The 13,548-nt window shown below is 42.2% G+C and overlaps 1 protein-coding gene across 2 annotated transcripts in view; it reads right to left on the bottom strand.

The window, feature by feature from the left end:
* hdlbpa (high density lipoprotein binding protein a) overlaps positions 1-13,548 on the bottom strand; it is an 83,065-nt gene that overhangs the window by 43,499 nt on the left and 26,018 nt on the right. For both annotated transcript variants that reach the window (XM_048541810.2, XM_048541811.2), the window contains exons 5-12: positions 12,823-13,038; positions 11,899-12,105; positions 10,407-10,622; positions 9,517-9,723; positions 7,247-7,354; positions 5,667-5,771; positions 1,721-1,799; positions 446-585 (exon numbers count right to left, since the gene is read on the bottom strand). In XM_048541810.2, the coding sequence (XP_048397767.1) occupies positions 446-585; positions 1,721-1,799; positions 5,667-5,771; positions 7,247-7,354; positions 9,517-9,723; positions 10,407-10,622; positions 11,899-12,105; positions 12,823-13,038 (1,278 nt within the window). The remainder of the gene's footprint in view (positions 1-445; positions 586-1,720; positions 1,800-5,666; positions 5,772-7,246; positions 7,355-9,516; positions 9,724-10,406; positions 10,623-11,898; positions 12,106-12,822; positions 13,039-13,548) is intronic.

Genomic DNA, 13,548 nt, shown 5'->3' with positions numbered 1-13,548 from the left:
CAGTTACCAAGTCACTCTTGAATGCATTCAAATAGGAGGAGGAAGAGGTTTAAACTAACAATGTACATTTACGTAACAACTTTTATGTAGGTAAAACAAGGAATTTCTCAAAAATACGTTCAAAGCCTAATGACATCAAGCCAAAGAAGTCGACACTCCACAGCTGTAAGGGCAGTGTACGTAGAAATCTCTGCATAGGCAATTAAACCACAGCAGCACTGCTGTCAAACTCATTGGGATTATAACTGTCAGCCATCAAGAGATTGAAGCAATTTACTTCCTTTTAACAGTGAAGACCCCATGGTGTTGCTCCTACCTTTGAGCCAGGAACCCCAGGTTCAGGTCCCACCTGTTCCTGAAATGGGTAGTAACATCTCTGAACAGGGTGATTAGAAAATATCTCCATTTTAAGAACACCCATGTCTTTTCAGTGTCCTCTGCTCACCATTCTGGATGCAAGTTCCAACAGTTCCTTCTTGGCATCTTGAACTCCCTGAGGGTCTCCTTCAATCCGAATTAGATTACTCTTCTCGTTATCAGGAGGGATGCGAACTAAGACTTTGTACTGATCCTTGATACGATTTACTTGGAAGAGAAGAATTTAAAACAAAAGACACAGTTGTTACAACACTTGCCTGGCTAATACCAAAATGAGATTTTGGACTCAAAATTATGATAAACATTGTAATGAATACATCAATTTCTTTCATCAGAGTCCATAGCTTTAAAGCAATATTCTCCTTTAATTGGGCCCAGCTTTTTAGCTGTGCGAGAGGTGCTACTGGGATTTGAAATCAGATTCTTCTGGTTCACAATGCAAGCCCTTAAAACTACTGCCACATGTCAAGTTCATACTTATCCAGTGTGCCACGTCAAGTCTGCAATTTTTTTTCTTTCCATTGCAAATGAACACAACGATCAGTACGTATTTCATGTACTTTACTAACCACAAACAGAACCTACAGCATAAAAATCTAACAAATACCATGCATTTTTGGATCACTTACTTTTACATTTTTCCAGAACACCACCTGCTGTTACACAACCTGTCCATGTCGCCTGGCCCATATGCCCTCACAAGTAAAGATCACAGTGATGTTAAAGATGAGTTCCACTTTAACACGTATGACTGCGTTTCCTAAACATTTCCCTATTGTGCCCTTAGGTTGGTGATTAAAAGTTGCCTGGCTCAAGAGAACAGTGGTGTTCGGGGTGGGGAGAACAGGAGCAAGAGGCACCAGTGACAGCTGAGGCCAGATGTTTGGAGATCTGAGACAATAATGTGGTGATGTGGCTGTTTAAACAGTTTAAGCAAAAACCATCCACTTTTCCACTGGATTTTGCAAGACAGCAATTAGTCCTCAGGGATCAGTCAGTTAGGTTACACCCACTATTAAAATAACTGCCAGTATGAACAAAAGAGGGCCACAAACCTGTCAACACTCAGTTGAGCTCTAAGGAAGCCATTGCTGTATCACAGCTCACATTCCAAAAAATTTCAGCCCACAGTACAGGAAGCTCTGATGTAGGAGTACTGTGAAACTTTGGTACATCACAAACAGATGCTGCACGAGTGAATTGAGGCTACTATAAACCACATGTTTATCTCAGCTCCATTGCAACAGGTCAGCCACCTATCTCCAACCATCTACCCTTTCAACTTCCCAAAAGAACTCCAAAGTATATTCATATATCTTTGTATGCATATCTGAGCACTTACTATTTGTTCCATTCTTCCCAATAAGGTGCCGGTGAAACTTGGGATCAACTGTTAATTCAGTGTAATCCATACGACTCACCTGTAATTAAAATAATACAGAAAGTTATATCTCAACACAACTTGCAAACCGTCTATTCTGCACCACAGCAAGAGTTTACCATGTGCTCAATCTCACAAAATAAAAAGAATGTTTCTTTTAAATAGAAAATACAAATCTAGCACTTGATCAAACCTGAAAGTATGCTTTCAGTGTGAAACAGAAATATGCCATAAAACACAAAAGTGGAAATGACAGAAAACATACAAATGTGGTTAATGTTGAACATACACAGCAGACTGACATCAGAAGGAATAAACTGGCTTCATCCATTTTAATCAGGGTAGTATCTCTGCCAGGAAAGCCTTTAAACTAAATAGTTAACCTTTGTCCCTCCCAATCATATATTGATGGGTCCACCACATACTTTGCTTTGCTCAGACCATAGGTAAGGTTCTCCAATTTGTTATGGTTCGAGACGTGAGACTCCAAATTGCTAAGCTTCTGTCTGAGGTGATGATAATAAAGTGTGAAGCTGGATGAACACAGCAGGCCAAGCAGCATCTCAGGAGCACAAAAGCTACATTAACCGCCTCAACCTCTCCACCCCTCTCACCCACTCCAACCTCTCCCCTGCAGAACGGGCTGCCCACCGCTCCAACCCCAACCTCACCATCAAACCCGCAGACAAGGGTGGCGCAGTGGTAGTATGGCGCACTGACCTCTACATCTACAAGGCCAAACACCAACTCGCCGACACCTCCTCCGACCGCCCCCTTGATCATGACCCCAACCCGAGCACCAAACCATCATCTCCAACACCATTCATGATCTCATCACATCAGGGGACCTCCCACCCACAGCCTCCAACCTTATTATTCCCCAACCCCGCACGGCCCGTTTCTATCTCCTTCCCAAAATCCACAAACCTGACTGCCCTGGTCGACCCATTGTCTCAGCCTGTTCCTGCCCCACCGAACTCATCTCCACCTATCTGGACTCCATTTTTTCCCCTTTGGTCCAGGAACTCCCTACCTACGTCCGTGACACCACCCACGCCCTCCACCTCCTCCAGAGCTTCCAATTTCCTGGCCCCCAACACCTCATTTTCACCATGGACATCCAGTTCCTATACACCTGTATTCATAGAATCCCTACAGTGTGGGAACAGATCCTTCGGCCCAACAAGTCCACACCAACAGCATCCCACCCATACCCAACCCCCTGGCCTCAAAGCCCTCTGCTTCTTCCTGTCCCGCAGGCCCGACCAGTCCCCCTCCACCGACACCCTCATCCGCCTAGCCGAACTCGTCCTCACCCTCAACAACTGCTCTTTCGATTCCTCCCACTTCCTACAGACGAAGGGGGTGGCCATGGGCACCCGCATGGGCCCAAGCTATGCCTGCCTCTTCATAGGTTACGTGGAACAGTCCCTCTTCCGCACCTACACAGGCCCCAAACCCCACCTCTTCCTCCATTACATTGATGACTGTATCGGCACCACCTCTTGCTCCCTAGAGGAACTCAAACAGTTCATCCACTTCACCAACACCTTCCACCACAACCTCAAGTTCACCTGGGCATCTCCAACACATCCCTCACCTTCCTGGACCTCTCAGTCTCCATCTCAGGCAACCAGCTTGTAACTCATGTCCATTTCAAGTCCACCGACTCCCACAGCTACCTAGAATACACCTCCTCCCACCCACCCTCCTGCAAAAATTCCATCCCCTATTCCCAATTCTTCCACCTCCGTCGCATCTGCTCCCATGATGAGGCATTCCACTCCCACACATCCCAGATGTCCAAGTTCTTCAAGGACCGCAACTTTCCCCCCCACAGTGGTCAAGAATGTCCTTGACCACGTCTCCCGCATTTCCCGCAACACATCCCTCACACCCCGCCCCCGCCACAACCGCCCAAAGAGGATCCCCCTCGTTCTCACACACCACCCCACCAACCTCCAGATACAACGCATCATCCTCCGACACTTCCGCCATCTACAATCCGACCCCACCACCCAAAACATTTTTCCATCCCCACCCTTGTCTGCTTTCCAGAGAGACCACTCTCTCCGTGACTCCCTTGTTCGCTCCACACTGCCCTCCAACCCCACCACACCCGGCACCTTCCCCTGCAACTGCAGGAAGTGCTACACTTGCCCCCACACCTCCTCCCTCACCCCTATCCCAGGGCCCAAGATGACTTTCCCTAATAAGCAGGGGTTCACCTGCACATCTGCCAATGTGGTATACTGTATCCATTGTACCCGGTGTGACTTCCTCTACATTGGCGAAAACAAGCGGAGGCTTGGGGACCGCTTTGCAGAACACCTCCGCTTGGTTTGCAACAAACAACTGCACTTCCCAGTTGCGAACCATTTTAACTCCCCCCTCCCATTCTTCAGACGACATGTCCATCATGGGCCTCCTGCAGTGCCACAATGATGCCACCCGAAGGTTGCAGGAACAGCAACTCATATTCCGCGTGGGAACCCTGCAGCCCAATGGTATCAATGTGGACTTCACCAGATTTAAAATCTACCCTTCCCCCACCGCATCCCAGTTTGTCCCCTCCCCCCACTGCATCCCAAAACCAGCCCAGCCTGTCTCTGCCTCCCTAAGCCATTCTTCCTCTCACTCCTGCCTTCCTCCCACCCCAAGCTGCACCTCCATTTCCTACCTACTAACCTCATCCCACCTCCTTGACCTGTCCGTCTTCCCTGGACTGACCTGTCCGTCTTCCCTGGACTGACCTGTCCGTCTTCCCTGGACTGACCTGTCCCCTCCCTACCTATACTCTCCTCTCCATCTATCTTCTTTTCTCTCCATCTTTGGTCCGCCTCCCCCTCTCTCCCTATTTATTCCAGAACCCTCACCCCATCCCCCTCTCTGATGAAGGGTCTAGGCCCGAAATGTCAGCTTTTGTGCTCCTGAGATGCTGCTTGGCCTGCTGTGTTCATCCAGCTTCACACTTTATTAACTTGGATTCTCCAGCATCTGCAGTTCGCATTATGTATGGCTGAGTGATGAGCTAGTTCCCCTTCTGTATTCACCCACCCCTCACTTGGTAACAAGGTTACTTTAAAAGATGGTTCCAATCCTTTGGTTGTACAAATGAACCACACTTTCTCAAGTTAACACAAAAAGTCAGTTTATTTCTCAGTCTCCCCAAGACAAATTAGTAGTGCAATGTGCATTTTAGAAAAACAGAGTCCACAAAGTAAAATAAAAACAGATACATTAGTCTCCAAACTGTCTCTGTATTTTTAAAATGTGACGTTGTGGGCCTCTTTCTCCAGACAGCCACTTTATTTACATCAACTGGTAATTTTTGCTGGATCAGTATTGGAAAAAAAAAATTTGATATTACAGTTTATAATTACAAGTCACTTTAGAGTTCTGACCCATGCTCATGAAAACCTGCAGAATGATTAATTTGCATTTCTAAGAACCAACTTGAAATCAGTACCCCTGCCTCTCATCCTGTAGTTCCATGTACCATTCATGTGATTCTTGACATCCAGAAAAAAAATACCAATTCAGGTGGTCAATTATGCCTATTTCTCAGTTCTGAATATACATCCACTGGGGACTGGTTTTGACCAGGCAGTTCAAATTCATTTCCCTCAGAGTGTGTTATTTAGGCTGCTCTTCTGTTCAAAGTACAGAATTCCTTAGATGCAGGCGTGATGTGGAATAATATGCAAACAATTGCTTCTAATTTTATGATTGGTAATCTGCCACATTGTGTGTTTCTCTTCTTCATCTTTTACATTATACTCCGAAACATTGGTCAGTGCCAAATTTTTTTTTGGCTAAGTGTAAAATCAGTAATGATTATAAACACTCCAATTTCCTGCTCTTAGAAAGAGAGATAGTAGATTTCATTGATTCAAGTAATACTCACCAAATCTTGCACAACGCTTTCAATTTGTTCCTGAACTTGTTTCACCTCCTTGGTTGGGCCTTCCAGACAAATCTTATCCTCACCATCAGTGAATTCAATGTATACCTGTATCGAGATCGGAGTTGAATTACAAACTTATATTCAAGCCCCAGAGTGTACTAAAGAGTTGCAATGCACATCATACATTAGGTAAGAAAGCCAGTGAACAGACAATTGAACAAACTCAAAGCAAAGAAAAAAATAAAGAAATAAATAAAATCATTGCTCGGAGCAGGACAAAGCCTAAATGGTTCAAAGATAACTCAACACATTTCAGATGCCATAGGAAAACAATAACCTTCTCTATACAGGGAATAGAACATCAAGCTCCCTCAGCAAGGGAACACAGCGGTTAGGGCAGGACATGGAAACAGACACTTCAGTCCAACATGCCCATGCCAACCAGGTTTCCCAAACTAAACTAATCTCATTTGCCTGTGTCTGGCCCATTTCCCTCTAAAAACTTTTACAATTTATTTAAGTGTCCAAATGTCTTTCAAGTGTTGTAATTGTACTCCCCTCTACAACTTCTGGCAGTTCATTCCATTTACAAAACTCCCTCTCGAGAAAGTTGAAAGATTCCTTTCAAAGCTTTCTCCTCTCACCTTAAACCGATGCCCTCAAGTTTTGGACTCCCCTCCGCTGGGGAAAAGACCTTGGCTATTCACCCTATCCATACCCCTCATGATTTTAAAAACCACTGTAAAAAAAGTCAACCCTCAACCTGGGGAAAAACTCCCAGCCTATCCACCTTTCCTTCTCACCTCAAACCCTCCAGTGCCAGTAACATCCATGTGCATCTTTTACAAACTCCTTCCAATTTAGTAACATACTTCCTATAATAGGTCAACCAGAACTGTACACAGTATTCCAAAAGTGGCCTCAATGTTGTGCATAGTCACAACAGGACCTCCCAACTTTCACACCCAAAGCACTGACCAATGAGGGCAAGCATGCCATCTTCACCACCCCATTTACCTATTATACTACCTTCTAGGAACTGTGTTATCTGAACCCCGTCAGTCTCAGTTCAACAGCACTCCGCAGGGTCCCACCATTAACTGTACAAGTCCTGCCCTAGTTTGTCTTAAAATACAAGATGTCACATTTATCTAAATTAAACACCATCTACCATTCATCAGCCCACTGGTCCACTTGATTAGAATCCCATCGTACTCAGACAACTTTCTTCACTTTCCACCATACCAATTTTGGTGTCGTCCGCAAACTTGCTAGCCATGCTTACTATCCTCTCATCCAAATAGTTTACATAAATGACAAACAAACAGTGGACCCAGCACCGATCCCTACTCCCACTGCAGAGTACAAACCATGAGGGCAGAACAAATGACCCCTCTTGTGTTGTAGGGCAGAGGCCAAGACAGGACAGTGATTCCCTTCTGCATTGAGACAAGAATACATCAGAAAGACCCAAAACCCCAAGACCCCAAAAACATAAAGGACCCAGTAAACATTTAAAGCCAAAGTGGCTACATTCTTACAAAACTCACTAAATTATAGGGAAGCAGAGCTTCTTGTACCTTTGGCATTTGCTGTGTTATACGACTCAAATTCTGCCCTTTCTTCCCAATGATGAATCGATGGAGCCAAGCTGGGGCATTGACACTTGCGACTGTAAAACTATTAGCCTTGAAAACAGGCAGGATAGGGAGAAAAATATAACTGTTTAACTCTCTCAGTAAGAAATGTATGGTTTCAGACAATTACTCAAGTAGTATGGTGACAGTTGCTGTTGCGGTGGCGCTATACAATGGACTTGCAAACTGCACTTATGTACATACGTGCCTCTATATAACACAAAAAAAACTAAACTCTGGGACTCAGTCATGTAATATATAAAGTAAAGGACAAAGACAAAGGTTGCTTGCTATTACAGAATGAATTAGAGTACTGATGGAAAGAGAGATTCATTGTCCGAGCTTTGTGTCGCATTAGGACAAATACCAGAACGCATTTCAAATAATCAAAAATCATTTCCATTACAGGAGATAAGAAGTTACTGGCCGGTTGGGAAGTCCACTAAATGCCATGGAAAAAGGTAACCAACATCATCTTTTCTCCAGTCATGTAATTTATGATTATTTGGAATTTGACAATCTTGCAATTATCCTGATGAGTGCATGACAAAAAAAAATTGACATGACTCTTTTCAACAAAGTTCAAGTTAAACGCAGAATACATACAATTTGAAAACAGAAGATGATCAAACAAACACTGTTTATTCTTGATTTTAAAAAAACTGAAGTGCTGGAGCGGGAATGTGTGTCAATTGCAAAACAGAAAGCTGGCTAAATCTGGGGTCACTGGTTGAGCTCTGTCCAAAATATGACTTCATCTCATTATCTCTATTAAAAGTAAAAATAAACACTGAAAAGACCATAACACATCTAAACACTTTTGTTCACTTGAAGGTGTTTATTAAGCTTAAAATGGTAAGAGATATTCAGTCAGGTGAACGTTCTACTGGAGTCAAACAGACGGGAAAGGAAGGCTCAGAAGCCACCAGCCCAGGATAAGAAAACTAATTAAACAAAAAGCATCTTTTGTGCCATCAGAAATACGCTAACCACATCTGGTAATCTAAACTCACGATAGGCCTTTGCCAGCGAGCAGAATTACTTAGGGTAAATGGGTCAATATTGACAGTGATCAGTTACTACACGTTTGTGGACTTGCATTAGCAAGGAGAGGAACTGACAATACACACAAGCTGCACTATGTTTGGATGGACCAACTGGTCAGAGCTTGTCCTTTTCCTATTCATTTGAGACAGACTGACTTGCTATGTGTAATTTTTGATTCCAAACTAGAAAAGGGGTGTATTTGTGCAGTTACCATAGAATAAATTCTCCAATTAAGTACTAAAATCCATGATCATTGGGTGGAAGAAATGTAAACAGTCAACAACCAGAAGAATTGAGCAAATAAATACAAGAGTAAAAATTTAGGAGCAAGATGAAGCCAAGAAGAAGGTATTTCAAGACTATTGCAATCCCATTAAACATGGACATTGCTTCATTTGCTGTGTCCGTGGATCAGAATATCTAGACCTGATTGGAGACAAAAGGAAAGAAAAACAGTTAAGCATTAGCAAGTGACCTTCCTGCATTTCAAAACTTATGTGTGAGTGTACCATTCCATGAGACCAACTCCAAAAGAACAAACAGACAGCTGAGGATCAAGCTGAATGCAAGTGCTAGTTTGAAATCCAGACAAAGTTCTCATGCGGTGAAGGAGCCTTGTTATAAGACCTACTCAAAATGTAATTACTGAGTTTACCTTAGCTCTTAGAAGAAATTATTCAAGAGTATAGCATGAATCAGCTTCAAGTCAAGCAAGAACACCCAATGAAGTGGGGTAATGTAATTTTTAAAAATATATTTATATTGGTCAGTTGTGTTATTTGAACTAAGTGGATTTGGTCCTTGTTGTTCTACATGCTTGAAGGTACAGTTGAACATTCATTCAGTTCCAACTTAAAAACTTACTCTGCCCTTGAAGAGACGGGGTAAATCCATGTAAACAAAAGCAAACAGACACTATGAAGTCAATCCAGATGTAAAGCGAATGTTACATTCGCCTCCCCCAGGTTATTCTATCACATTGACAGATATGGGGTGGTGACAACCAATGCTGACAAAAGCAAGTCAGTCAGACAGAGTACTTACAGAATGGAAATAGATCAGAGAAGTTATCTAAGGCAAGCAAAATGCAATCACAAGAATAAAATATGTAAATCTGTGCAGGATTTAAATCATTAGGATTACAATAATCAGGTGATATAACCTACTTTAGCATAGACTTCGGTCAAAGCCTGCCCCAGTTTGTCAGGTTCGCCACGAAGGATGACTGTTTCAGAATTGCTATCCGAAGGTGGGATTTCAACCGAGACTCCAGTCCGTTCCAAAATCTCCTGCAGTGAGTTGCCTTTGGGTCCAATAACATACTTGTGTTGTGATTTCTTCACCTCCACAGCGATGGTCGTGGTTTTCTTTTTCTAGATACACAAAATTTAAAACTAGTAATTAATTTAAAGTTTACCCAGTAACTGCAGACCCAGGTGTGCAAGACAGAAAGATCAAGGTTCCATCCCTAGACTGGGCCAAGTTACCCAATTTTAGTTGAGTTCGCACAGGCATTAGATAGGAAAGAAAACAAAATAAGCAATATAATTTTCAGGTCCTTATTCAGTGACATGCACGGCATCTGGGGTCAACTATGTAAAAGAAAACAGAAGTTTCTACAAAAAAAGTTAACATCTTTGGAGAATGAAAAAGAGGATCAACATTCCAGGTTGATGGAAATTGTATCATTCAGGGTTGATGACAATTCCAAACTTACACAAGTTTAATGAGCAAATTCTCAATTAATATTCAACTCCAATCTTCACACCAGTTTAACTTCATCTGTTTTAGGTGCTCTCCAAATGAAAAAAAACAATAAAATAAACAGTAAATATCCCCCAAATTATATCAACCTTCCTCCATGACCAACCATAAAACAGGTGCTGGAGATAACAGGATAAATGCAGTGCCCACCTACTGCGCTGCTAACGCAATGTTGTGAGTCACTTTCTACATCAAATAATCATATCATTTGTTGTATATCCATCAGGAGCAAATGCTATCTAGGTTTAAAGTGAGCATATACTGAGAAGGCATTGCTTTTGGTGACATTTACCTTATCTTCATAGATCCTCTTGATGCGCGAAACAGCCTGTGCAACCTGTTCTTTCTCGCCAGTGATAACAATCTCATTCTTCAAGACACTTGGGGGCGGGATATTGATCCGTGTTCCTGTCTCCTGCATCAACTCCCCAGCAGTCTTGTTGAAGGGGCCAGCAATGAACGGGTGATAGACTTTTTCAATATTGATCCTCTCAACTGCACGCTTGTCCTGTAGGAAATAAAAAGGTTTTAATTTCAAAATTAAGCTTAAGCTTTTTTGCCTTTAACACAGTGTCCCCAAGCACACAGATATAGTCTCTGGTGTTTACCCAAACTCAATTTGTTTGTCAGACAATGCCACTTATTCTGTGCCATATTGCCAGACAGATGATCAGTACTATATCTGGCTTTGCTTGAGAGATGGGTACTCGGCTCCAAAAGATAGACTTTTCGGAGGAAAAGAGGAATTAAGATGCCTTTATAAAACTTGTGCAGTTTGTGGAACTTTGGCCAAAATACAGGAACACTGAGTCAAGTTCTACAACTGTGTTAAGCTGGAGATGTGTATTCAAATGATATGTCAGGATGAATGTTGAGATCCCTACAAATTCTACATTTAGAAGCATAGAAGAGAACTATTGAATCACTACAACGTAGAAAGAGGCCATTCTGTCCGTTAAGTCCATATCATCCCTCTGAAGAGCATCCCATCTACAGCCAACACTGCAAACTTTTCCCAAATCCCACATTTAACGTGGCTCATCCATGTAACCAGCACATCCTTGGACATCACGATGCAATTTCGCATGGCCAATCCACCAAATCTGCAGATCTTACGGACCGCAGGACGAAACCAGAGCACCTAGAGGAAGCCCATGCAGACACAGGAAGAACGTGTAAACTCCACGCAATCACCCAAGGCTGGAATCAAACCCAGATCCCCAATGTTGCAAAGCAGCAGTGCAAACCACTGTGCTGAGATTCAATGACTTTGGCCGAAACAGGCATGATGGTCTGAATGTCTTCATTATTTGTTACATCACCTTAAATAAAGAGCTGTACAAACTCAGAAGACATCTCATTGGGGTGGCAGGTTGAGGGAAAGAGAAGGAGGAAAGAAAAGGGCAATATTTGAGTCAGGTAAATTAACAATAAAATGGAAGAACAAATCTTGGCAATATCTATGAAAAGGCTTTTTTTAAAAATAAAAATGAATTACACCTACCATTTTGCAGTTAACTGCTGTAAAGATTTGCAGAAAAGAACCATACACAGACTTCAAACCCCATTCAATACCACTGTGATGTTTTGCAGAGTTGCAATTCAGGATATCACAGAACGTTGACCTATATTGTCAAATCTGGAGAAAACCATACTAAAAACTAGAGTGATTTGGTCAGGATGCAACTCGAATTTACTATTTCAGTTCTGGTCACTGAAACGTATCCTAATTCAGCACCTGTGACAAAATCACTAATCATTAAGCAGTAATACTCTGTGCATACCTGTTCAGCAGAGATCAACAAGATTTCATGTCGTGCTTTCTCAATGCCTTCTTTAGTACCAGTTATTTTGATCTGATTGCTAGGATCTTCAGGCCGAGGAATCTGGATCTTCGTTGCTGTCTTCAATTCCAACTCCTGCAGTTTCTCTCCACTTTTTCCAATCACAAAACGATGGTGTTCTTTGGGGATGGCTACTGTTGCTGAGGCCTAGGATCAATAGGTAAGCGCTCAGCACTAAGCACAAACATCCTGATACAGGCTATATTTCAGGGAAATGAGCATGTCACCAACCTGGGCATGAATTCCCTAATAACACAAACATCCAGCTGACCAAAGAAAATTAGATAACAGCTGAGTTAGAAATCAGAATCCATAGCTATTTTAATAAAAGATAACAACTGAATTGTTGAGACCATATACTTTTATTTATAAGCATCAAAAAAAGAGAGCTTAAAGAAAGTTAATTCATCAATATTGTTTATTGCCATGCACGAGAATCTCCCCTCCAAATAGGACGGTAAACCATACAGAACTTGGAATCCCCCAATAGTATGAGCAAGAATGTTCACTTAATGCTAAGAGCAGGAGGAAATTACTGTAGATGCTGGTGATCACAGCAGGTCAGCCAGCCATTTACCTATTGTGGAGAGACAGCAAGCTAACGTTTCAAGTCTGGACTCTTTGTCAGAGCTTAAGTGAGTGTGGATCTGTATGCAGCACTAAAAATCAGATCTCAGATCTCAAATCCCATAACTACATTTCAAACAATTATCCAAGTCTATGCATAAAATCCTAGTAACAACATCAATTTATTTGGATATGCATAATAAACTCACAAAAATGTATTTATATTGAAAAATGATAATCTGTATTGAGCCAAGTTTGTAAAATTTTGAAAACCAATTCTTTCACTCACTGGATTACCTGAGTCTGCAGCTTAGCAACAATCTCCTTCCTCGCTTTCATGACAGCCTCAAGCTTGCCAGAAACCATGATAGAAAGTCCTTGGTCCTTAGCCAACGAGAGTTCGATGTGCGCACCAGTCTTCTGCATGATATCCAGACAGATCTTAGCTTGATCTCCTTCTCCAAATTGGGTTATTTCCTTGTACTTGCGCTCTTCCAGTGGTACATGGAAAACCTGGAAAAAGGAGAGAGAAGTGTGCATTAACTCAAATCCTTTGCTATTTACACATCATTTCTCTCTTTTGCAGTTTGTCAGTTACTTAACTTGGAGTAGCCTCTGTTATTAATAAGATTCCCCTGTGCACTTCTGTTTTGGAATCCATACAGTCTGCCTCCAATTTCTGATCATTACTTTGAAGGTGTTGTACTGGAAACTTAATTTACCACTTTTTTTCCTACTCAAATCAACTCAACAGCTGTTCAGCTCCAGTATTTTCCTGAATTATAATACCCTTGATATATCTAAATGGCAAACCTGGGAAACATTGTTGCAGAAGCGAAAAGATGCAGTTAAAGTCATTTATATAAAAAAAGTTTAAAACGTTCGAGCCCACAGCTGTGAGCCAAATTTGAATGCTGGTCTCAAAAGCAAAAAGATTGTGCTCAAAAAACTGCTCCCAGAGTAAAGGATTCATCTGTACTCACGACCCCTGCAAATCAGTGAGGGTTTTAACATCCACTAAAG

Source organism: Stegostoma tigrinum, chromosome 14, assembly GCF_030684315.1.
Source record: "Stegostoma tigrinum isolate sSteTig4 chromosome 14, sSteTig4.hap1, whole genome shotgun sequence".
NCBI classification, from domain to species: Eukaryota; Metazoa; Chordata; class Chondrichthyes; order Orectolobiformes; family Stegostomatidae; genus Stegostoma; species Stegostoma tigrinum.
Note: the sequence above shows the minus strand (reverse complement) of the source record. Positions and strands in the feature narration are given on the sequence as shown.